At 43.5% G+C, this 24,911-nt stretch overlaps 1 protein-coding gene across 2 annotated transcripts in view; it reads left to right on the top strand.

Moving 5' to 3' along the window:
• PRKCA (protein kinase C alpha) overlaps positions 1 to 24,911 on the top strand; it is a 342,829-nt gene that overhangs the window by 295,036 nt on the left and 22,882 nt on the right. Inside the window, exons 9-14 of one of the 2 annotated variants that reach the window (XM_038757072.1) lie at positions 1,584 to 1,607; positions 9,174 to 9,317; positions 10,714 to 10,887; positions 13,717 to 13,808; positions 15,559 to 15,621; positions 16,503 to 16,641. In XM_038757072.1, the coding sequence (XP_038613000.1) occupies positions 1,584 to 1,607; positions 9,174 to 9,317; positions 10,714 to 10,887; positions 13,717 to 13,808; positions 15,559 to 15,621; positions 16,503 to 16,641 (636 nt within the window). The remainder of the gene's footprint in view (positions 1 to 1,583; positions 1,608 to 9,173; positions 9,318 to 10,713; positions 10,888 to 13,716; positions 13,809 to 15,558; positions 15,622 to 16,502; positions 16,642 to 24,911) is intronic. The other variant, XM_038757073.1, reaches the window with a different exon arrangement.

Here is a 24,911-nt window from a genome sequence, read left to right as displayed (position 1 = left end):
AATCCCAGGTCTGCCACTTGTCTGCAGTGTGACCTTTGGCAAATCACTTAACTTCTCTGTGCTTCAGTTCCCTCACCTGTAAAATGGGGATTAAGACTGTGATTGTTAGTGAGCCATGGACTGTGGGCCATGGACTGTGTCCAACCTGATTAGCTTGTATCTATTGCAGCACTTAGTTCAGTGTCCGGCAGAAAGTAAGTGCTTATCAAATACCATGAAAAAAAAAATATGTTCCCTGCCCACAACAAGCTTGCAGTGCCGAGAGAGGGTATGGAGCTTAGGAAATGGGAGTCACATCAAAACACAGTCAGCCCATGGGAGTTCAGGGGAAGAAGAGGAACAATAACAAACTTGATCTTTCCAGACTTGTGGAAGCACAATTCTGAAGCTTTAGCATGGTCATTATCCATACGTTGCCAACTTGTACTTCCCAAGCGCTTAGTACAGTGCTCTGCACACAGTAAGCGCTCAATAAATACGATTGATGATGATGATTATCCAGATCTCACTTTCCAGACAATAGCCAATGTTTAGTCCCTTTGGCAGTGTTTCAGCAGTCATGAATCACATGTGGACTGGCTCTAAATAAAGCAACTCCAAATGATAAAAAGTGGTACAAAGTGGGTTCTAATGGGTATATTTTGAAAGAAAAGAAACAGATTTTTTCTTACTTATAGAAAATCAAAATGTCTCTTCACATCTCTCCTTAAACAATCTATGACTTAAATGTATAATAACTTGATTGTCATGACACGAGAGGTCCATGTTTCAGTGATTGCATTGGAGACAGGCTAAGTGGCTTGATCCGTGAAAATATTTGTGGCTAGAAAAGTGACTTGATTCTTCTGAAATTACACTTTATCGAGTGGGCAGGTGGCTGCTGACTATCTGAGGACAGAATTTCTGATTTTTGGTTGTGAATTGATGCTGAGTATCACAACGGAAGACTAACAATAACGTAATCAAAGTTTTCGGCTGGTTCGGTTCCATTAAGGTTTGCAGGGTCACATGAACAGTCTTTCTCAGTTACAGCCAACTACTAAAGAAAGAGGATGGTTTGACCCAAGGGAAAGGTCCTTGAACCTAAGGGAATGGCTTTTAATGAGGGATGCCTCATTCAGTAATAGCCTCTGGCAGAAAGATGTGTCTAATGAATGATGGATAAGGTCTGCTGCTATTCATGCATTCCTTCAACACTACTTAGTGAGCACTTAAAGTCCTTTGGACAGTTGTAATTCTCCCCAACCCCACAGCACTTAGGTACGTATCTTTAAATTTTATGTTTTAAATTCTTATGAATTTTATATTTTACTCGCATAAATGTCTGTCTCTCCCTCTAGACTCGAAGCTCGTTATGGGCAGGGAACGCCTCTGCTAATTCTGTTGAAGTGTACTCGCCCGAGTGCTAATTGGTATAGTGTTCTGCATATAGTAAGCACTCAGTAAATATGATTGATTGATTTAAGTCTAATTGGTAACAATGGTTCCTCTGTCCGTTGTGGGGCAGAATGTCATTTATTGGTGTTAAGATGACTGGGGTAACTTGGGTACAGATCGTAAGTCCTTTCTCCCTGTGTTTGCAGGATAAAAGAATCGGGAAGCATGAGGTGCGTCCACAAAGAAGAGAACAGGGTGGCTGGCGTGATTTGTGTGCTTTAAGGAATAACTGTTTGGTGCGCTCTGCGTATTAATCATCTCAAAGATTCTGCTGACCAGTTTGATCACCACCGAGGATTGCCTTTGTTAACGTACAGCCTAAAAAAAATGGGACTCTGATTAGTATTCCCAACTCAAATTGATCCAAAAAAATATTTTTTTAAAATTAGCATTTAATGCAGCCATGGAAATATGCAAATAGGGTCTAGACACAAAAGAAATTAGGAAGATTCTAGTGGAAATCAGAAAGGCCTAAAGAGCAAAGTACTGTTCTCTGCGTGTCTTTTCAATAAATCAGTCGATGGTATTTATTGAGTGCGTACGGTGTGCAGAACACTGTATTAAGTGCTTGGGAGAGTACAGTATAACAGAGTTGGTAAACACAATCCCTGTCCACAACGAGATTATCTGCTTTCCTTTTCCTTTCTTCTTTTGTTCGCTTTTCAGTGGAAGCTGGATCTGAGTTTTTTTTAAGTCTGCTCAACACAGGCAGACCGTGGGTTCTCTTGGCCCCTTTATCAAACAGTCTTTCCCATTTGAAGCGGACGCCACTGTAGCTGACAGGAGTCTAGCTGACAAGACCAGTACAGGACAGACAATCAATCAATCAGTCGTATTTATTGAGAACTTACTGTGTGCAGAGCACTGTACTAAGCGCTTGGGAAGTACAAGTTGGCAACATATAGAGACAGTCCCTACCCAACAGTGGGCTCACAGTCTAAAAGGGGGAGACAGAGAACAAAACCAAACACACTAACAAAATAAAATCCTTTCCCCACTGCGTGCACTCGGAGATGGTCCCTTGTTGAGCCGATACAATTGTCCACTTTCAGTACCTGCCGTTTTCCATCCGCCTTTCGGTATCCTGGTATTCCCCAAACCTTTGCCCCTGGAGATCAAACTCTCTCCTGATTTTCATACTCCAGATAGGCTGTCTGTACTTGGTGTTTCATCTGTGCCTCAGTTACCTCATCTGTAAAATGAGGATTAAGACTGGGAGCCCCCTGTGGGGCAACCTGATCACCTTGTAACCTCCCCAGCGCTTAGAACAGTGCTTTGCACATAGTAAGCACTTAATAAATGCGATTATTATTATTATTATTATTATTATTATTATTATCGAGGTGAAGCACAGTAAGGAGAGCTAGGAGTGACCAGAAAGATGAGCAGATGGAATTAATATACACATGGCTAGTGCACATCCTGGGTTCATCAAGTTTTTCCGTACAATGATTTTCGAAAACTCTTTTCCAGGTGGATTAATTCCAGTTGTTCAGATGCCTGGAGAAAAAAAAATCCAAACTCCTAGGATGGTAAAAATGTTTTAAAGTCGGTGGAACAAGCACACTCCTGAAACTCACTCTCTCCCTTTGGAAAGCTCTGTGTTTCCTCTTACCTCTGGTGTGGATTGGCTTCATAGTGACCGGTGACCTCAGTCTGTCTTTTTTAGCTCCCATATGTGGGTTTCAAGATAGCCTCTCTGTGGACAGTTACTAGCTTGGTTAGAGTTTGGTTGATGAGATGCTGTATTTTCTATCCATCAGGGTAAAGAAATCCCCCCTGACAGCGTCAGTGTTCTTGTATCCCGAAACCACTCTCCCTCTGTGTATGGTTTCATCAGTCGGAGCAGTTTCCAGAAAATGAATCCCATTGCCACCCTTTCTCCCAGGCCCGAGTGCACCGATGCCCAAGAAAGACCAAAGATGCATCGACAAAGATCAGGATAGAGGAAAAACCCGGTGGAGATCTGTGGGCCCTTCCCATCTCTATTATCCTCTGGCCAAATAGCAGGAAAAGATCCACAAATATACATTATGTCAATATGTGAAAATGCTACTACTTATTAAGCATCTTATTTATGTTGGCAAGCTTGTGGTTTCAGAAGGAGTCTGCATTACTTTGGTGTTTGAGTCGTCTGGGGTTCGCTGGTTTGCTTGTGCAACTCTCTTTGTGGAGCCAGGGCTCAAGGATTGCCAGTCTCGCGGATAGGGGAGCAGGAAAACGGTTGCAGTGCTCATAGTGGGAAAATCCACTCTTTTGAATCTCTTTTGTGCATGACACCAGGACAAGAGCAAGCCCACACATTATTACTATTATTATTATTATTATTATTATTATTATTATTATTTTGGCATTTGTTAAGCACTAACTATGTGTTGTTATGTACTAAGTGCTTAGTACAGTGGCCAAGTGCTTAGTACAGTGCTCAAGCGCTTAGTACCGTGCCCAAGCGCTTAGTACAATGCTCTGCACATAGTAAGCGCTCAATAAATACAATTGATGATGATGATGTTAAGCCCTCAGGTAGATACAGGTCAGACATGGTCAGCCCCATGTGGGGCTCACAGCCCAAGTAGGAGGGAGAACAGGCATTGAAAACCCATTTTGCAGATGAGTAAAGTGAAGCACAGGGAAGTTAATTGACTGCCCAACGTCACATAGGCTGCAAGGAATGGAGCCGGCGTAGAACCCAGGTCCTCTAGACGGTAAGCTCGTTCTGGGCAGGGGATATGTCTGTCTGTTGTATTCTCCTAAGCACTTAGTACAGTGCTCACTCAGCACACAGTAAGCGTTCAGTAAATACGAGTCAGTGAACGTGTGAGACCCCGGCCCATGCTCTTTCCACTGGACCCCGCTGCTCTGTGCTGAGCACTACATTTCCCCTCTCCTAGAAGGACGGAGGGCCCCCTGAGGTCATGACAGATGACAGGTCACTGAGGAAGCCTGAATTATTCCAATCAGCTGGAATAATTGATGTCCCAACCGAGACAGTAGAACCTGCTGCTGGAATCGAATGACTTGGTTTTCGGTGGAAATGTCAGGACTAGTGATCCAGGGGGGTCCTGGCCCTGGGTGGGGTTAACAAGTGAAAGCAGTCCATCCGTGTTATTTATTAAGTGCTTGCACTTATGGCACAATGGAGAGAACTTGGCCCAGGGAGTCAGAAGGTCACGGGTTCAAGACCCAGCTCCGCCCCTTGCTTGCTGTGTGACCTCGGGCAAGCCGCTTGACTTGTCTGTGCCTCAGTTACCTCATCTGTAAAATGGAGATTGAGAATAAGAGACCCATGTGGGACAGGGATTGTGGCCATCCCGACTGGCTTGGATTCCCCCCCAGCACTTAGGATAGTGCCTGACACGTAGTAAGTGCTTAACAAATGCCATTATTATTATCGTTACTAAGTGCTTGGCTGAGTTAAAGCAGCGTGGCCTAGTGGGCAGAGCGCAGGCTTGGGAGTCAGAAGGGCCTAAATTCTAATCCCAGCTCGGCCACTTGTCTGCTGTGTGACACTGGGCAAGTCACTTCACCTCTCTGTGCCTCAGTTACTTCATAAAATGGCGAGGAAGACTGTGAGCCCCATGTGGGACACCCTTGTATCTACCCCAGCAGCTAGTTCAGTGCCTGTCAAAGACTAAGTGTTTAACTAAGTGCTAGAGAAGCAGCGTGGCTCAGTGGAAAGAGCACGGGCTTTGGAGTCAGAGGTCATGGGTTCAAATCCTGGCTCCGCCACTTTGGGCAAGTCACTTCACTTCTTTGTGCCTCAGTTCCCTCATCTGTAAAATGGGGATTAAGACTGTGAGCCCCACGTGGGACAACCTGTTCACCTTGTAACCCCCCCCCCCAGTGCTTAGAACAGTGCTTTGCACATAGTAAGCGCTTAATAAATGCTATTATTATTATTATTATTATAACCGATACCAGAAAAACAAGAGTACAATACAAGAGAGTCTGTAGACATGTCCCCTGCCCACCCCTGCTGTGATCTATAAGAATTTCAGGAACCATTGAAGAACAGGTCGCATCAAAGACACCAAATATGTCTTGTGCTGCCTGTAGCACTCTTCCCGAAACAAAATCTTCTGAGGACTCATATGTGTCAGTTTAGAGTTCCTAAACTATGCATGGCAGGAGATGGCCTCACCCAGATTATGCATCGTCTAAATCAAACGCTCCTTGAACGATGAATAGGGCCACATTTAAAGTTACATATTAGAGAAGAATTTGATATGTGTGTTTTCCAAAGTTTTGCAGACCGCCTGCTGGTGGGTGAGTCCATCTGAGAGTTGGGATTTATCCTCTGAGAAATATCAGAGAAATCTAAACTAGAGGACTAATTGGCGATCTGGCGAAACATAAGTCTTGTCTTGCGGATAATAATCTGTGCCCTTTTTCGTATTTCAGTTGAAAATTCAGGACACGGGTGTTCCTCTCCGTCAATCAGTGTCAGAGGCTGCGGGTTCTAATACCGGCTCTGCCGCTTCTCAGCTGTGTGACTTCTCTGTGCCTCAGTTCCCTCATCTGTAAAATGGGGATTAAGATTGTGAGTCCCACGTGGGACAACCTTGATTACCTTGTATCCCCCCAGCGCTTAGAACAGTGCTTGGCACATAGTAAGTGCTTAACAAATACCAACGTTATTATTATTATTATTATATATCCTAATCTCCATTGATTCAGATATGATAGACACATTGAAAGAAGCAAGTCTCATGTCCCTGACCCTAGAGAAGCAGCGTGGCTCAGTGGAAAGAGCACGGATTTGGGAGTCAGAGGTCATGGGTTCTAATCCCCACTCTCCCACATCTGCTGTGTGACCTTGGGCAAGTCACTTAACTTATCTGTGCCTCAGTTCCTTCATCAGTAAAATGGGGATTAAGACTGTGAGCCCCATGTGGGACAACGTGATCAGCTTGTATCCTCCCCAGCGCTTAGAACAGTGCTTTGCACATAGTAAGCGCTTAACAAATGCCATCATAATTATTATCATTATTAAGATGCAGGGAGCAACATTGGATCTCAGAATCTACCCCTTCTTTGATTTTGAAATTAGCCCCCTATCACCACCGTGGTCTCTTGTCAGTTTGGGGATGGGAGAAGGAGCAGTGGAGGAGGAAAGAGGCGAATGTCTTCCAAACACTAGTGGGGCGGGGGCACCAGTCAGAAGCATGTTTGCCTGTTGAAGCCTCTGGCCATTTCGACCTAGGGCAGTCTTACTTCCCTCCTCCCTTAAAAATACGATACGATGAATGTTTAGAGGGGCCATGAGGAAGGGTTACAGATTACAGTTTATAGGAATCTGTTCTCTAGAGTCTGCTTCTCGATGTGAAGTGGCACGGTCTGTTAGTGGCTATGAAATGTCCGGTAAGCAGGAGAAAAATGGCCTTAATACAGCAAAGGAAACTGAGGGGAGAGAACCAGATTTTTTGAACTTTCATTGATCGTAATCAATAGAGTGGATCAGTAGCAAGGGATCACCACTATCTGCGCTGGTCAAAAAAATGAGACCCAAGCTCAGCCTGTCGACTTCAACCCCTCCTCCTCCTCCGGAAATGCACTCCCTCTCTGTCACTTCTGCTTTAACTAGCATACAGTCATCTGCATTGCTAGGTTTCTCTATTTTAACCCTGGTGCTGCTTGCATTGCTAAAGTGACGGGCTATCAACATTTTGATTATTCAGTTTCCCCCCACTGCAGATTTGCCAAGGTCTGATTTGCCAGCTGGACTCTGAGCAACAGTTCCGGGCACACGCCTAAACATATGTTGATTCTCATCAATGCCAGAGGATGCTACAACCCCAGAATGTAGTGTGGTCTAGTGGGTAGAGCACAGGCTTGGGAGTCAGAAGGACCTCGGTTCTGATCCGGACCCTTGCCACTCATCTGCTCTGTCATCATGGGCAAATCACTTAACTTCCCTGTGCCTCAGTTACCTCATCTGAAAATGGACATTAAGACTGTGAGCCCTGTGTGGGACAGGGACTGAGGTAGATGCAACCTAGTCAGGTTGGACATAGTCCACGTCCCGCATGGAGCTCACCGTTGAAATCCTCATGTTACCGATGAGGTAACTGAGGCACAGAGAAGTGAAGTGACTTGCCCAAGGTCACCCCGAAGACAAACGGCATAGCCACCCAGGCCCGTGTTCTTTACACCACGCAATGCTGCTCCCTCAATTAGTAGAGCCGACTCTGGCCCACAAGGAGCTTACGGTCTAGAAAGCACCAATGGTAAAACTCATAAATCTTAATTTGCCTATCTTAATTTGGACTCATCATCAATCGTATTTATTGAGCGCTTACTATGTGCAGAGCACTGTACTAAGCGCTTGGGAAGTACAAATTGGCAACATATAGAGACAGTCCCTACCCAACATTGGACTCACAGTCTAAAAGACTCCCAATCAGTACTCCAGAGGTAGCTTATCCTTAGGTTCCTGGTTGCCGTTTGTGCATCCTGGGCTCTCTTGTGGCAGTCCTCTCAACTGTAAGCTCATTAGGAGCCTATAATGTGTCTGCTAATTCTTTTGTATTGTATTATTCTAAGCACCTAGTACAGTGCTCTGCACATGGTAAATGCTCAATACATATGATTGATCAATTGATAGATTGTGGCCCCTTTGCCAAGCTGAGCAATGGTTTAGAGCCTTCCCCTTCCAGATCACTACAGCTGCTGGTGCTCTCCAGGGTCCATCGCTGTGGTCCTCTGTTGCCCGTTGGGCTTCTTGTTTCTTCTGGCTGCTTTTACATAGCTCCCATCAGTTCTCTCAGGATTCTTAGAGAGTGTCTTCCTTCTCCACGGACACAATATCGACATTTGAAATCCAAGTAAGTCTTCCTGTACTTTATTCAGCTGCATCGGGGCTTATCGAACAATAGCTTTTAGTAAGCACCTACTGTAGGCAGAGCATTGTCTACGGGCTTGGGAGAGTACTAAAGACATGACCCGTGCCCTCAAGGACCTGACAATCTAGCAGCTCACCTGGCATCTTACCTTTATTTCTGAAAGAGGGTCCTGCTGGCAAACCAGTTTAGTTTGGATAAGACAAAACTGACAAGGAAGGGGGTTCTTGTTTCTCTGCATCCTGAGTCATCCCGATGAAATCACTTTTCATTTGCCTGTTTTTAAGAAACTGGGGATTTTTCAGCTTCATGGGATTCTTTTTACTTTCTGCAGAACCCCTAAAAAAATTCACATGGACATTCCTGTTTGACGCTCAATTCTCAATTTAAAATGTACATTCTTCCTATTAGGAATATGAAAGCGGCAAAAACATTTCTATGCTATTTTCCAATTGACAGGGTTTTCCCTTGTGGCCCCTGAGCATCGGTCAAGAACATTGAGCTTGAATTAGGAAATCTTTCGAAGTGGAAAAAAAGTAGTCCTATTTAATTTCTTAAATCATTTTAGCACCCCTTTTGCACGTCTCTGACAGTAACAAAATGGGCTTATCCAGCATGCTAATTGTGTGGTTCTCTGTGGCGTTGTTTTGACTCTAATTTCACCAGATAAATTTTTGTGATTAGTATGGTGGGAAATAGAATCCCTCTATTAGTTGGTCGAGTGAAAAGCATTGTTGGGTGAGTATTCTGCTTATTTCCTCTGCAAATTCCTCATTCTTAGACCCTCTTTCATTTCTGAAACCTTGGATGTTCAGACCTTGATTACAGGGTCTCTAAATTCTCCTTTCATTGGAAACCCCAACTGACTTCTCTCTTCAAATGCATTTATTTGTTTAGAAAGCCAAGCTTGGGCCCGCCGGTAACAAAGTGATCAGTCCATCCGAAGACAGGAAATCCAGTGTGCCGTCCAATAACCTCGACAGGGTCAAACTCACAGATTTTAACTTCCTTATGGTGCTGGGAAAAGGAAGTTTTGGAAAGGTAAGTGTTTTCTGATTGGCTTCCAAATGGGAAAATAACTCACTTTACATCCATCGTGCTAGAATAAAAATGATCATGTTGGAGATCAGATTTCCAAATTTCAAGTGTTTCACCTCTCTCTGTTGTCAGAAATGTTGCAGGAATGGTTTTCGGTGCTACTCTTGGTAAGCCGCTTTTCCCAGAGCTGAGAATCGTTCCAGTGTGATCGCCATCATTCTCTAATGATGTGTAAAAGCAAAAATGAAAAGGCCGTGGTATATGTATTAAGATAATTAGAATGTCTTGAATCAGACCTTTGAAGGTCTTGGAGTTGCAAGAATAACCATAACTGGGAGAAATGGAGAGGTTGTTATAAGGTCATGTTTGGTGCGTCACGTTTCTTTGACTAAAATCCAATGGGAACTGACCTAAAACTTGTGACAGTTTCTGGATTTCCCCTGGGGACTGACTCTTCAAGAGTTTTAGTTACCTGTAGCTTAATCCCACCTTGGCAAAGGGGTCAAAGATGAGTCAGAGTCCCAACTCCCTGTTTCTATATTATACTCATTACACGTTACACAATCACGTTACAATGAGCTCAGGATTATGAAGGTCTTCAGAAACCATCTCCGGCGCTTGACACCTGTAGTCAAGAGGTACGGCAATGTAAAGTGATGGACCTGGGGAGAAGGAAAGTTTCATAAATTCCTTCAATCTAGAGTTCTCCAAACTGTAGATTTGGACCCCGGTTGGTCCCAAGATGACTGGACTCAACTGTCAAAGCAGAGAAGTGATGGCCAGCACCCCCGCGGCTTGGATTTGAGATACAGAGGCTATTTCTGGACATGGGCAGTTAATGGGAGTAGTCAAAATCGGAGTAATAATCAGCACAATCAGTGCCAATGTGTACCTTGGCCACTGAAGTGAAGGGAACAAATAAATGAAAATAGATCCCAGCCTGCAGAATGCTAGACGTCACGGCTGCAAGATTTGTCTGCTTTGGCAGTTGTTCCAGTTTTCACATGGGTTGGCCCCTCCAATGGACCCCTTGAGTTATCAGAAAAGGCTCCCGAAATGGATTTGTATAACCTGTTATTGGCACTATGTAAAACGGACCTAGAAATTTGAAATAGAATTCCAAGTCCAGTTGAATAAGCCAGTCTCTTCCCCTCCGGCTCCCGACTGCTAAATGAGATAGCTAGACAGGAGCGGAAATATCCCAATTTGGGAACTGACCGAAGGTGTGGACATTTTGAATAATGTAGACGAGAATCCAATTTTATTTTTTACTTGAAATTGATTCATAAAAATGTCAGAAGGATCCAAATTCAACTGCAGTTCACAATTTTTCTTAAGGAACATGAGTCATAGGCTTTCTGGAGCAGAGTCTCTCAGCCTCCCACTTCTCATTCCACAGGTGATGCTGGCAGACAGAAAGGGAACAGAAGAGCTCTATGCCATCAAGATTTTGAAAAAAGACGTGGTGATCCAAGATGATGATGTGGAGTGTACAATGGTGGAGAAGAGGGTGCTAGCCCTGCTAGACAAGCCACCTTTCCTAACGCAGCTGCATTCCTGCTTCCAGACCATTGTAAGTTCCCTCATCCATTTTTTTTTTTACGGTATTTGTTAAGTCCTTACTTTGAGCCAGGCACTGGAGTAGATAGAAGCTAATCAGGTTGGACACGGTCCTTATTCCACATGGGGCTCACGGTCTTCATCCTCATTTTACAGCTGAGGTAACTGAAGTGTAGAGAAGTGAAATGACTTATTCAAGGTCACACAGCAGACATTTTGCAGAGGCAACTGAGGTGCAGAGAAGTGAAGTGACTTGCCTAAGGTCCACACAGCAGACAAGTGGCAGTGTTCTGTACATTAGGTCATGCTGATTCTCATCATCATGAACATTGTATGTGAGAAAATAATAATAATAATAATAAATATTGATATTCATTAAGCAGGTACTCCGTGCCAAACATTCTGCTGAGTGCTACAGTAGATGTAATCAGGTACAAGCAGATTGAACACAGTCCCTGTGTCACCTCTGGCTCACAGTCTAAGGGGGAGGGAGAATGGGTCTCCCGTCCCCATTTTTACGGATGAAGAAAATGAGACACAGCGAAGTTAAGTGCCCTGCCCAAGTTCACAGAGCAGGCAAGTGACAAAACTGGCATTAGCATCCAGGGGCTCATGACTCCCAGACTTGAGTCCTGATTGCCCTTTGGTAGATGCCCTTCCTGTACCGCTTCCTTTTCTTCCTGAATGCATCAAAGGAAAGAAGTGTATAGCCTGCCTTCAGCTGGGTCTTGAGTTGAAACAAACTTATTCTGATTTAGCATCAAGTTCATTGTGTCGGTCTAACCTTGGCTGCACAGGGAGTCTCACAATGACTTGTTCCAATGCACATACTGACAGCTGACTCCTCTCTTCCCTCTCCATCTGTTCTGCCCCTTCTCGCTCATAAGACCCACTGGAGGCGGGAGAGGTGATATGTGCTGGGAGAATAGAGAGCCATGGGGATCTGAATGCCAGATTCCTGTGTGGGCCACCAAGGTCCTAGTAATAATAATAATAATAATAATGGCATTTATTAAGCGCTTACTATGTGCAAAGCACTGTTCTAAGCGCTGGGGAGGTTACAAGGTGATCAGGTTGTCCCACCTGGGGCTCACAGCCTTCACCCCATTTTGCAGGTGAGGGAACTGAGGCCCAGAGAAGTTGAGTGACTTGCCCAAAGTCACACAGCTGACAAGTGGCGGAGCCAGGATTTGAACCCACGACCTCCGACTCCAAAGCCCGGGCTCTTTCCACCTAGCCATGCTGCTTCTCTAGTACTTTGATTGCTTGACAGGAAGGTTTAGGAGTAAAAACGACAGAGATTTAAGTTCATCAAAGCCTGAAGCTGATGACCCAAGAGCTCGGTTGGTGGCCAATAGCTCCGGCTTTAGCGTTCTCCTTCCACCTCCCCACGTACAACTTTAATGTGGAATAACAAAGGAGAAACAATCTCTTTTTCAAAGAGAAAATCACCTTCAGCCTCTGTGCAGTGTGATTGTGTTAGTAAGCCACTGCATTTTCGTCCCCATAAGTTGCCAGGTGACTATGGTTGATCCAGGGAATGCTCGATCAATCTGGCAGCCAAGAGGAGAGATAGCATTAAGTAAACCACTGGATATGGAAAGCAAAAATACTGCTCAGAAGTGTAATGCATGCAAAAGAATATGCAATTCGCCTCTCTAATTTATACACTCTTCTCCCTTGCGGTAAATTTCATACCGCATATTTTATTGCAAAACCTAAACCAAGAATTGCCATTTGTTTTCAGAAGCATCTTTTTAAATGTTTTGCCTGGGTCTGCCTCTTAGTGTAAAGCATGGCGGTAGCTCTTGAAAGGTTGGTATCCCCCAGGAGTCTTCGTTAAAAATAAGTAATTGGCCAAAGGTATAGATCACTGGAGAAATAGATCTGTCAGATTCTGTCGAAGCCAGAAGCCACCTACGTACACTGAGAAGGAGGGGAAAAAGAGTAAGGCCAGCCATCACAGTAATGAGAAGCCTTTTCCGTCTCCTGAGCATCCAAATTATTGTTTAGAGTTCATTTTAGCATGTTTACATGTGCTCTGTTCCCATTGCAGGTAGGCAGGTTTATTAAATTTTTCAGGATAGCCAAAAATAGACAAGGCCCCCATTCTCTGATTGGGCCATTTTACAATAAATTGATGAGGCTTAGACGAGAGAATTGACTGGCTGGGTGTTGGTGGCAGACCAACAAAACATTGACACCTGGAGAAATATGTCAGCATCTGATCTAGAAAACCGAGTACAACTGAGACTTAGGTTTGAAAGGTAAGGTTAGATAGAGTTAAAGAGAAGGTTAAAGATGGAGATGGATTTTAAACTCGGGTCACGATTGGTATTTGGTAATACTCGTGGTATTTATTAATGGGGATTAAGATTGTGAGCCCCATGTGGGACAGGGACTGTGTTCCGAATGCCATAATTATAATAATTATCATTACTCTTATTATTATTATTATTATTAAGTGCTTGCTATGTGCCAAGTGTTGTGCCAAGCACTGGGGATAGAAAGAAGATAATCAGGTTGGACACAGTCTTTGTCCCATATGGGGCTCACAGTCATAAGTGGGAGGGAGACCAGGAATTGAATTCCCATATTACAGGTGAGGAAACTGAGGGCCCAGAAAAGTTAAGTGACTTACCAAGGTTACACAGTCACACAGCTGGTAAGTGGTGGAGCCGGGAATAGAACCGTGCTCTTTCCACTCGCCCATCTCTTCTTTACCATCAGGATTTGGCAAGATACAGTGTCAGTATTTATCGATACCTGATTGCTTGAGTTCTGAAACAGGATTTAAGGATGAACTAGCCCTGTTCATCTGTTCGATATTGTATCCTCCTAGGATCGTCTGTATTTTGTCATGGAATACGTCAATGGCGGTGACCTCATGTACCACATTCAGCAAGTAGGAAAATTTAAGGAACCGCAAGCAGTGTGAGTAATTTTCACTTCTCCCACTTTAAGAAAAGCAACCCCGTAAGTAGGGCAGCTTGTGTGAAAGGTGCCATGGAGAACCCCAGTTCCCAAATTGACTGAAGCTCTGTAATCTTTGGGAAGCGAGTGTGGTTTCTAATGGGGATCATTTAAAAATTCATTTCCTGTATAGTTTTAGTGGGACCCTAAGTGAAGAAGAGTTTGGGTTTTCCCATACATTTCTCTGAATCCAGGCCACTCCATTCTCCCCTCATGTTTGTTGGAATATATTCATCCACCAAGAACTGGAGAAGCATTATGGCTTAGTGGAAAGAGCCTGGGCTTGGGAGTCAGAGATCATGGGTTCTAATCCCAGCTCAGCCACTTATCAGCTGTGTGACTTTGGGCAAGTCACTTAACTTCTCTGGGCCTCAGTTACCTCATCTGTAAAATGGGGATTAAGACTGTGAGCCCCATGTGGGACAACCTGATTACCTTGTGCTTGGCACATAGTAAGCGCTTAACAAATGTCATCATTATTATCATTATTATTATTACCCCAGCGCTTAGAACAGTGCTTGGCACATAGTAAGCGCTAAACAAATACCATCATCATCATCAAAGAATTGTCCCTTCCTGGGTTTCCTTTCAGGAAAGCCAAAATGTAGACATCCTTAAAATGGCTTCCATGCCTCACATGGATCATCTGGGAAGAGTGCCTAGAAATCTTGTTGGCATAAGTTATCAGTAGGGCAAATTTCACTACCCACAGGATTATTCCTCTTATTGATAATTAGTGGAAGATGTAGCGCTCAAGAATTTGAGCTTGTGATCTGTAAGAAATGTGTACAGAGATTTTACATATAATTAGCGTAAGGTATTTCTTCCCTTATTCCCCATCGGATATGCTGTAAATTATAAAAACCTTAAAAGGCACAGATCACACGCTAATTAAAAACCATCACAATAGACGGATGCAAGAGAAGGGATGGCGCGTGGCTGCATACTATTCTGAGATCAGTTTGAAAGCCTTGGGTTCTCATTTTATTAGACTAGAGCTCATTAAAAGTGGTTATTTTGGCAGGCTTTTCTTTGTGGTAGCAACATCGTACAGCAACTCTGACTTCAAAGACACCTAAATGTCAAAAATTTTCACTCTAGATCAATAGCCTATTAATACTTTTTAAAGTAAGGGTATTTTTACACATGATTTAAAGGCAATGGAGCAAATTCTGTTGTGAGCCATCGTGCACTTTCAGTTATAGTCGGACACTCAGAAAGAAGTGATTTGAGCAGCCAAGCTGCTGATCGCATTCTGAACTCAATTTCCAGGTACTCATTTTCATGGCACGTTTTGGCAAAAGGAGTGTGAGAAAGTGAAGGGACATTCAGCTGACCATGTGAACCCATGTTGTGACAGTTGAGGATTATAGCGGAGTTTTCCTCCATGCAGGATTTTGCAAGAACACATTCACCTTGTCACAAAAGGGCAGATGATGCTGATTTCATGTACTTCATTGCCTGTACCCTTTGTCAGGGGAGCGAGAGATTTTTGAACTCAGTCATTTTGTACCTCTTTGCACATTTGGTTCAATCCAAATCTGGCAAAACATTCATAATGCAAAAATGAACTCTGGGAGGCACCGGCCATGGCAGTTGCTTTTTTTCTGGGAATGTGTTGAATTGGGAGTGCCGGAGGGGAAAAATAAACGGGTGAGAGAGAGAGAGAGAGAGCGAGAGCCATAAATCTGAAATGGCATTACTGTTTTAGGTTCTATGCTGCAGAGATTTCCATCGGTTTATTCTTTCTCCATAAAAGAGGAATCATTTACAGGTGAGTGCTAAAGTGGTTTCCCATTCCTCTCTATGGGTTGATTTCCCCAAGTGGGTGGACCATCTTTTTTGTTACTTGAGCTGTGTACAAAGAGGAAAGCCCTGAGTCAGCCCTCTGTTACTTTTTGCTTTTTGTGTCAGTTGTGAGCCATTAGAGCCGGCTTCAGATGTTGGCTACTCTTGAGTGGGGAAAAAAATTGCCAATCCCTGTCTAGCCAATCATCAGTCAGTAAATCGTATTTATTGAGTGTCTACTGTTTTCAGATTACTCTACTAAGGGCTTGGAAGAATGTGATATAGCACCATAACACGTTCTCTGAGGTGGTGACACAACAGAGGCCTGCTTTTGTGTAGTGCAGAGCATTGTACTAAGCATATGGGAAACTGCAGTATAATGGAGTTTGTAGATATGTTCCCTGCCCAAAATGAGCTTGTCTAGAGGAGGAAATGGACATTTATATGAATAAATAAATTGTGGATATGTATATAAGTCCAGAGGGGGGAGGTGAGGGAGGGGAGAATACAGGATGCAAATCCAAATGCAAGGGTGACACACAAGGAAGTGGGAGAAGAGGAAATGAGGGCTTAGTCGGGGGAGAGCTCTTAGAGGACACGTACTTTTAATAAGGCTTTGAAGGTGAGGAGAGTGATTGTCTGTTGCATAAGAGGGAGGACATTTCAGGCCATCATCATTGCTTAGAATTCAGATTTATATAAGAGGAACTGAGGATGAGGAGTGGAGGGGGATGTACAGGCTTGGCCCATTGGACATTCATCCTGAATCATTTGGCTGGCTGGTAGTCCAATTTGGTTCTACTAGAGCTAAATCAAATTGGAGTTTTCTTGTGGAACAAGAACTGATGCCCACCTGATTCCTTGCAGAGATCTGAAATTAGATAATGTAATGTTGGATTCAGAAGGACACATCAAGATCGCTGACTTTGGGATGTGCAAGGAGCACATGATGGACGGAGTCACAACCAGGACATTTTGTGGGACCCCAGATTACATTGCCCCAGAGGTGAGTTGCTGAAATTTGTAGATCCACAGAGCAGGAGTTGTTTGCCTCTTTCCACATTTGAAAAGTTGGGTTGGCAACTTTTGCAGACATACTGTTGGCTTCATCCCGTGATTGCTGGCTTTCTATCCTCAGCATAATGCACCTTCCATCTTGATGAAAAATTAAAAAAAAAGTATTCATGAGATTGTTTTCAAAAGGTAAAGTGCTTCACACCACAAGAAAGCAGTCGTGTGCTTACAACATCAAAGTGACATAAAGATTTGTGTTCCTATTATCGCCTAATGCAAACACCCTATTTTGCATTTTGTCAGGGGATCTTATTATATATTATGGATAGTAATAAAAGGCTGATCAAAGGGATGTAGATAGGATAGATTTGAACTTTGTAACTTTTTTTTTTATTTTGAGCAGCCCCCCCCCCCCCGCCCCGCCCCGCCTCCAAAAACAAGGTCCAGGTTCTAGTTAGCACTTATGTATGTTTTCTAGCCCTTTGAACAGTGCTGTGCATACAGTAAGCACTTGATAAATACTCTTACTACTGTTATAAGCACCCCATTCCCCACCACCACCCTCAGCCAGGCTGTCAGCGCAGTTGATTGAAAAATGAAGAGCTAAGATCTTTTTCCAGTTGGAGTCCTACTAAAAGTTAAGGGGGAGTTCAATTTCAGACTTTCAGCAGTTTGTAACTTGACCATTTAAACTGCCATCTCAATCAGCACCCCATTAAAACCCAGAATTCTTCCTCTTTCTCTCTTTTTACTCTCCTGTTGTGAAGGGTGGAGTGCAGTCCAGTGGAAAGAACATGGGTCTGATAGAAAGCTGGGGTTCTAGCACGCTCGGTGACTTTGGTCAAGCCAGTCAGTCAGTTTGTATTTACTGAGCACTTACTGTATGCAGAACACTGCACTAAGTCCTTGGGAAAGTACAATGTAACAACAAACGGACACATTCACTGCCCACAGGGAGCTTACACTGTGCCTCATCTGTAAAATGGGGATACTGATACCTACTGGCACAAAGAAAGCCCTTAACAAATACTATTAATATTATTAAGCCAATTATCTTATCTCTACCCCAGCCGTTAGTACGGTGCTCAGCACATTTTAAACGCCTAACAGATACAGTTATGATGATGATCATCATCATGACCTGTCTCAGTGGAGAAGAACAAGAAAAAATATTACCTTCCTGTTTGGTTACAGCCCACTGTTTCTTTCTAGGTATCTTGCCTATTACCAAGGCAGGCCCTTTCCTTTCATCAGTATCCCTCATTGAGCCTTTCAGTTTAGGTCAAAGAGTAGCTTTGAGGAGACAGCGAACTGAGAGCTAAGGAAAATCTTTCTGTAAGCAGGAATAATTCAAAGCCCTGGCATCGGAGAGTGGGGAATAGCCAGAGAAGCAGCTTTATCTAATGGACAGAACATGGTCCTGGGAGCAAAAAGATGTAGGTTCTACCCTGAGAACAACCCCCACCAAAGCAACCAGGCAGCAATGACCTTGTGAAAAGAGCTGGTACTGGAAGTCAGGAGTCTAGAGTGCTTAACCCGACTCCATTTCTGGCCTGCTGTGTGTCCTTGGGCAAGTTACTTAACTTCTCTGTATCTCAGTTGCTTCATCCGTAAAACAGAGATCAAATGCCCTTTCTCCCTCCCTCTTAGGTTATGAGCACAATGCTGGGGAAGGAACTCTGTCCAATCTGATTATTTTGTACCTTCTCCTGCACTCAAAGCAGTGCCTGGAACATAGTACGTGATGAGTAAATCCATCAGTTGAAGCAGCGTGGCTCAGTGGAAAGAGCACGGGCTTTGGAGTCAGAGGTCATGGGTTCGAATCCCGACTCTGCCACATGTCTGCTGTGTGATCTTGGGCAAGTCACTTAACTTCTCTGAGCCTCGGTTACCTCATCTGTAAAATGGGGATTAAGACTGTGAGCCCCACGTGGGACAACCTGATCACCCTGTATCCTCCCCAGCGCTTAGAACAGTGCTTTGCACATAGTAAGTGCTTAACAAATGCCAATTATTATTATTATTATTATTATTATTATTATTATCAGTATTATTTCTTATTAGAAGTAGAAGAGCTTCTGCTTCTCAATGTGTTTCTACCCCCTCCTCCTCCACCCTTTTCCACAGGGAAAAGTTTGGGCAGTCCATCTTCCAGTCCTAAGGACCCCCAAAACGTTGTGTGTACAGACTAACCCAAACAGCACCCTCAGAATTTTTTCCCTACCAGAGAGAAGGAAAATCTTCAAGTTCAAGTAAACAGAAATGCAGCCAGGCAGTAAACTATCACTACCTCCAAACCAAGAAGAAAAGAAGTAAATGAAATCTAGCAAGAGAGGAAATCTAATCAGTGGCAAGTGCAACTCAGCACCTGTCAGCTGCTTAGCTCACAGGAGAGAATGTGCATCTGGCCAAGAGAAAAGCTCTTCAATAAAAGAGAGAGTTACCCACAAAAGCCAGATTCTTTTCATCAAAGGTCAATTGCCTGCCATTCAGAATCACGGTTTGTTGGCTCAAAATATGCATGAGAAAAGATCAGGGAACTCCCTTTAAAGGAAACCTCAAAAAAATAAAGACAGAACTCTACTTTTGGGTCTCTTCCTACCCCCAGATCCATCCTTCTCCTTGGATTCCTCCTGGGGACAATCTGGATCCCAATGCCTGCGTATCTCCATCCTCTGAGCTCCCGATTGCTCTGTTGGCCTTCCAGGACACTCCCAGCCCCTTAGGAGGAAGGGTCTGGCCATCTGTTCCGGGCTATTTCAACTCTTCCTCCTTCTCCTCCTTCACGTAGGCCTTAAAAGAGAAGAGTGATGTCACAACCATTGGGCCACTTCACAAGATACTCCAGGAGAATAAGCTGGACACTTTCAGAAAAGCCCTTTCAGGACAAGATTCTTCTGATGGGCATATGCCACCATAAATTGCTACCTAATAGCTCCCTTAGAACCCAGGAATGACTTATTTGTTCTTTCCTCTAAGTTCCATATTAAATCATGTTACTTTGGCCTTGCCCAGTGATTCCACTTCATGTGTCCTCTGAAAATTCTCCTGGGCCCACTCTATAATATAAGCCAGGGACAAGCGAGTATGCCCATCTCCAAACTAATAGATTTGGCTTTATAAATGAAAGCCTTTCTCTTGTTAACAAAATAAAGGACCAAAATGACTGGGAATCTTCTCGGTTTTGAGCATCTCAGTTATTCCTCATCAAAATGGCTCTTACCGTAGAAAAAGAGGTCCAGCCCCCAGAGTTAGTTTGTCTTCGGATACAGACGTTTATTCTGTTCAGATTCGCAATTAACATTTTGAACGGCTCCCATTTGTTCTGTGGGCTGGGGCCGCCAGCCACGGCATTCGATAAGCAGGTTAGCCAATGAAGGTGGCTAATGGCACCCCACCCCCAAAGCCACATTAGGACTAAATTGAAAAGTCACATGGGAGGTATGTAATTAGGACCGAGCGCACTAATGAGTGACACTTGAGGCCCCCCAAGAATATTAGAGCTAACACCGGATCTACCCTATTCCGCAAAATCACGGCTCTGCTTTACTTTTCACCTCCAGACTGAAGCAAAAAGACTTCCTATTTCATTTTCATAGGTGTATTCCTTAAGTCTGCTAGCGGCGGCCTGACAGCGGTAAAGAGATTTGAGTCAACAATTAAGGATTTTAAGTCTCTGACGACCTAACAGCAGAGTCAGACTAAGGTGCCCAAAGTCAACAAAGAAAAGGGAAAGAAGTGGAAAAAGTTATCAAATTCAGAATACAGTGAGAGGGTTCAGTGGAGAGTTGCTGGGATGACGTTTGAGAATGCCCCATGGCCAGCGTTACACGGTTGTTATTTTTTGCCGAGTGAATTATTCATACCCTGATAATTTTTTAAAATATTAATTATCATCATCATCACTGTCATTCTTATCAAGAAAGGGAGAAGCTGAGTGGGTCAGTTGACAAATTCATTCATTATTGCCTGCTGAGACACAGTGTGGGTTGGCAGGATACTTAAGGAACTCTATGGTGGAGAAAAGGAATAGCCACAGGGTGTTGCCTTTCTTGATTTATCAGGATTCCCTGAAGTCATTTGGCTTAGTGATGGACATTAAATTGAAAAGGAATCATCACAGTTGCCTAAATAGTGGTTTGTGCCGACTCCAACTGTCGTCCCTTGTTGAGAACAGTAAGCATCAGTTTTGTCTTACTACTGTTTCCTACTGTTTTTCGACATTTAAATCAAAAGTCGTTGCTTACACATTTAGTTAAAAAAAAAAAAAACCCAAAACAACTCCACACCTGTATCCTCTAACAGTTTATCACTTGTTGAGGCTGTATTGCGGCAGGGACACCGTCAAGACAATATTTGAAAGCACCTCTAAAGACATTGTGTTCCCCTCCTTTTACAAATAGGAAAATCACCTTGGAAAAGATAATCAAGTTGGACACAGTCCGTGTCCCACATAGGGCTCACAGCCTTAAGCCCCATTTTACAGATGAGGCTGCTGAGGAACAGAGAAGTGGAGTGACATGCCCATGGTCACACAGCAGACAAGTGGCAGAACTGGGATTAGAACCCAGGTCCTTCTGACTTCCAGGCCTGTTCTCTAATAATAATAATGATAATGTTGGTATTTGTTAAGTGCTTACTATGTGCCAAACACGGTTCTAAGCGCTGGGGGGGATACAAGGTAATCAGGGTTGTCCCATGAGGGGCTCACAGTCTTAATCCCCATTTTACAGATGAGGGAACTGAGGCACAGAGAAGTTAAGTGACTTTCCCAAAGTCACACAGCTAAGTGGCGGAGGCAGGATTAGAACCCATGACCTCTGACCCCCAAGCCCAGGCTCTTGCCACTCTGCCACGCTGGTTCTCTATCCAAAAGCCCATTCCGGTTCTCATCCACTGCTTCAGTATCTACTTAAAGGAAGCCCAATTGGGGAACACAAAGGATTTGATACTGTCTTGCATTTGTAGAGTGAGTTTTGCTGATATTATGATTGTCATTATTATAATGGGTTACTAGTATATCATTCTTATTAATGATTTGCCATTTTTGTGACAGTCCTACACCTATCTCTAGACTGTAAGCTCATTGTGGGCAGGGAATGTTTCTACCACTTGTGTTGCATTGTATCAATCAATCCATCAATGGTATTTATTGAGCACTTACTATGTGCAAAGCATTGTACTAAGGGCTTGGGAGAATACCATACAGCAGAATTAGCAGACACATTCCTTGCCCATAATGATCGTACTCGCCCAAGCGCTTAGTACTATGCTTTGCACACAATAGGTATTCAATACATATTATTGATTGGTTGATCAGATCTATAAAGGCCAGAATTTCCTTAATAAAATAATTGTTTTAGCCAGAAACCAATTTAGTTAGTTACATCTAAGTCCTCATGGTTTTATCCAACTCAAAACATTTCTTTTACTTCCAAATATTCCCAATTTGGAACCCGTTATTCCTTTTTTTAAACCTGGGTTGTTTTGAAAGCGGTTCTGTAATGTGCATAGGCATTTGAACTATTAAGATATTACAGACCCTTGCAGTTACCAGGTTAACCCTGTGAAGTTTGCCCCGAAAGGATGCTTGATGCCACTGATTTCAATTTAGTGTCTTTTTTTTGTTGCTTTTATGATATTTGTTAAGGGCTTACTGTGGGTCAAGCACTGTTCCGAGGGCTGGGGTAGGTACAAATTAATCAGGCCAGATGTAGTCCCTGTCCCAAATGAGGCATACACTCTGAATAGGACAGAGAGCAGGTATTGAATCCCCATTTTGCAGGTGAGGAAACTGAGGCACGGAAAAGTTAAGTGACTTGCCCAAGGTCACAGAGCAGGCAGGCAAGGGTCTTACAGGAAGTCATGTGCCTGCATGCCGTCTCTGGCTATTACTCTACTCTTGTTTCACCGATGAGCTGGACAAGTAAATACTCTACAATGTCCTTGTATAAGGACAATCAGAATAGAGCACCCAGAAAAAATGCCCTCTGGAAAAAAAGTCCAATTTCTTTCTTTTCTGATGGCTTTTTTTAAAAAAATGTCAGTGCATGAGTGTACTTACAGGGAAGGGTACTGAGTGTCCTTGGGCATTAATGACCTTTGCAGAAATAACCTTTACTTTGCAGATAAAAAAACCAAAAACCTTTTGTATACAGGATAGTGACTGTTTTCCTTTTTCTGAGACAATGACTCACTTGATCATGTTTTATATATAAAGGCCAGTGCGGTTTTATGGTGAGACCCTAGAAAGGTTTGTCCTTTGAAGCTGGACCATCGATTTTTATCTGTGCCCCCAGGAAGTCAGTGATAAAGGGGAGAAAGCTTAGCTATCTAATGTGCACTTGATGGAGGGGAGAGGAATGTCCACTGTAGAGCATGGGGCATACACAGGGCACGGCTCGGGTGCCAAGAAGTCAAGGAAGTGGAATCCCCAGGTAAAACCAAAACCTTTGTAGTTTTCTTAATCAATCAATCAATCAATCAATCATATTTATTGAGCGCTTACTGTGTGCAGAGCACTGTACTAAGCGCTTGGGAAGTACAAGTCGGCAACACATAGAGACAGTCCCTACCCAACGCGGGCTCACAGTCTAGAAGGGGGAGACAGAGAACAAAACCAAACATACTAACAAAATAAAATAAATAGATTTGTACAAGTAAGATAAATAAATAAATGTTATAAATATGTACAAACATTATATACATATATACAGGTAAAGAGAATTTTCACCCCGGGTGGGACACGAACCCACAATCCCTGGCTTAGGACGCCAATACCTTATCCATTGGGCGACCGGGGAGTAGTAACAATACTACTCTCCCAAGCACTTGGTACAGTGCTCTGCATGCTACAAGACTCTAGACTGTAAACTTATTGTTGGTAGGGAAAGATTCTGTTATACTGTTTCTTAATCTTTCACTCATTAGGGATCCATCTCTGGTCCTTTCTCTCCTTGGAGCCTTAAACACTTGGCCATGTATACTCCATTTCTCACTAAATGACTAGTCCCCACAGCAGACAGCTACCCAATACCAGAATCCCAACTAACTTGAAATAGTCGGGGAGAAGGAGAGACCCACATTCCCAGTACCTGACAAGAGTGGTCAGGTATTTCCAGCCCTGCTCAAAGAGGGTAGACGTATACTTCCAGGATTCCCTCTCAAGCCAGCAGGCCTGTGACGGAGGGGTGTACCCAGGGAGTCTTCTCTCTTCCTGCTCTTTAGGTCATTTCAAATCCTTGGTGGACATAAGTGGACTCATTAGAGCCACCATCCACTAGAAGGGCACCTCTCCCCTGCCACAAGGCCAGGAGGGCATCAGGAGAAGGGCAGCAGAGGTGGGTCTCTCTTGGGCAGGTCACTGTGTGTGCTGTAAAAGAAAGTAAAGTAAAAGAAAGTAAAGAAGTAAAGAAAGTAAAAGAAATGTTTTGAGTTGGAGAAAACCATGAGGACTTAGATGTAACTAAGTAAATTGGTTTCTGGCTAAAACAATTATTTTATTAAGGAAATTCTGGCCTTTATAGATCTGAACAACCAATCAATAATATGTATTGAATACCTATTGTGTGCAAAGCATAGTACTAAGCGCTTGGGCGAGTACGATTAGTAACATTGTGAAATTTACATGGAAAAATCACCTGCCTGTGTTTACTTCATCATTTCAACAAGGGCATACCGACAGAGTTACTTCCTTGTGGCTCTGGGTTAATGAGAAGCGTATGATAGCAGAAGCTCCCCACTGAGTACCGATATGCTTTATTCTAATGATGAGTTCACTGTGGCAAGGTGCCGCCCTGAGCACTGTGATTTAGATGTTTGCTCCTGTCCATTTCTGCCGACAACGCAAGAGCATCCATTAACAAGCCAAAGGGTCGCAGATTTTAAATTTTGCTAAGAAGAGGCGTTCCAGTTATTCTAAATCACATCCTCTTTTAGACTGTGAGCCCAGTGTTGGGTAGGGACTGTCTCTATACGTTGCCAACTTGTACTTCCCAAACGCTTAGTACAGTGCTCTGCACACAGTAAGCGCTCAATAAATACGATTTATTGATTGACTGATTTTATTGCTCCTGAAGACACTGTAATTTTCAGATAGCCTCTGTAATCTTGATTTGGAGGTACCAAGTCTGCTTTGTTGAGCTGACAAATGCTACCTCCAAGGAAAGTGAGCCTTTATCCGTCGGGTTTGTTTTTTCAAGGCTTTGGCAAGTGAGAGTCCATGATGAACTCAAGTCAGGGGAAAGTGAGGGCTGAGTGAGG

Source organism: Tachyglossus aculeatus, chromosome 15, assembly GCF_015852505.1.
Source record: "Tachyglossus aculeatus isolate mTacAcu1 chromosome 15, mTacAcu1.pri, whole genome shotgun sequence".
NCBI classification, from domain to species: Eukaryota; Metazoa; Chordata; class Mammalia; order Monotremata; family Tachyglossidae; genus Tachyglossus; species Tachyglossus aculeatus.
This window is presented reverse-complemented; position numbering and strand designations above follow the sequence as displayed.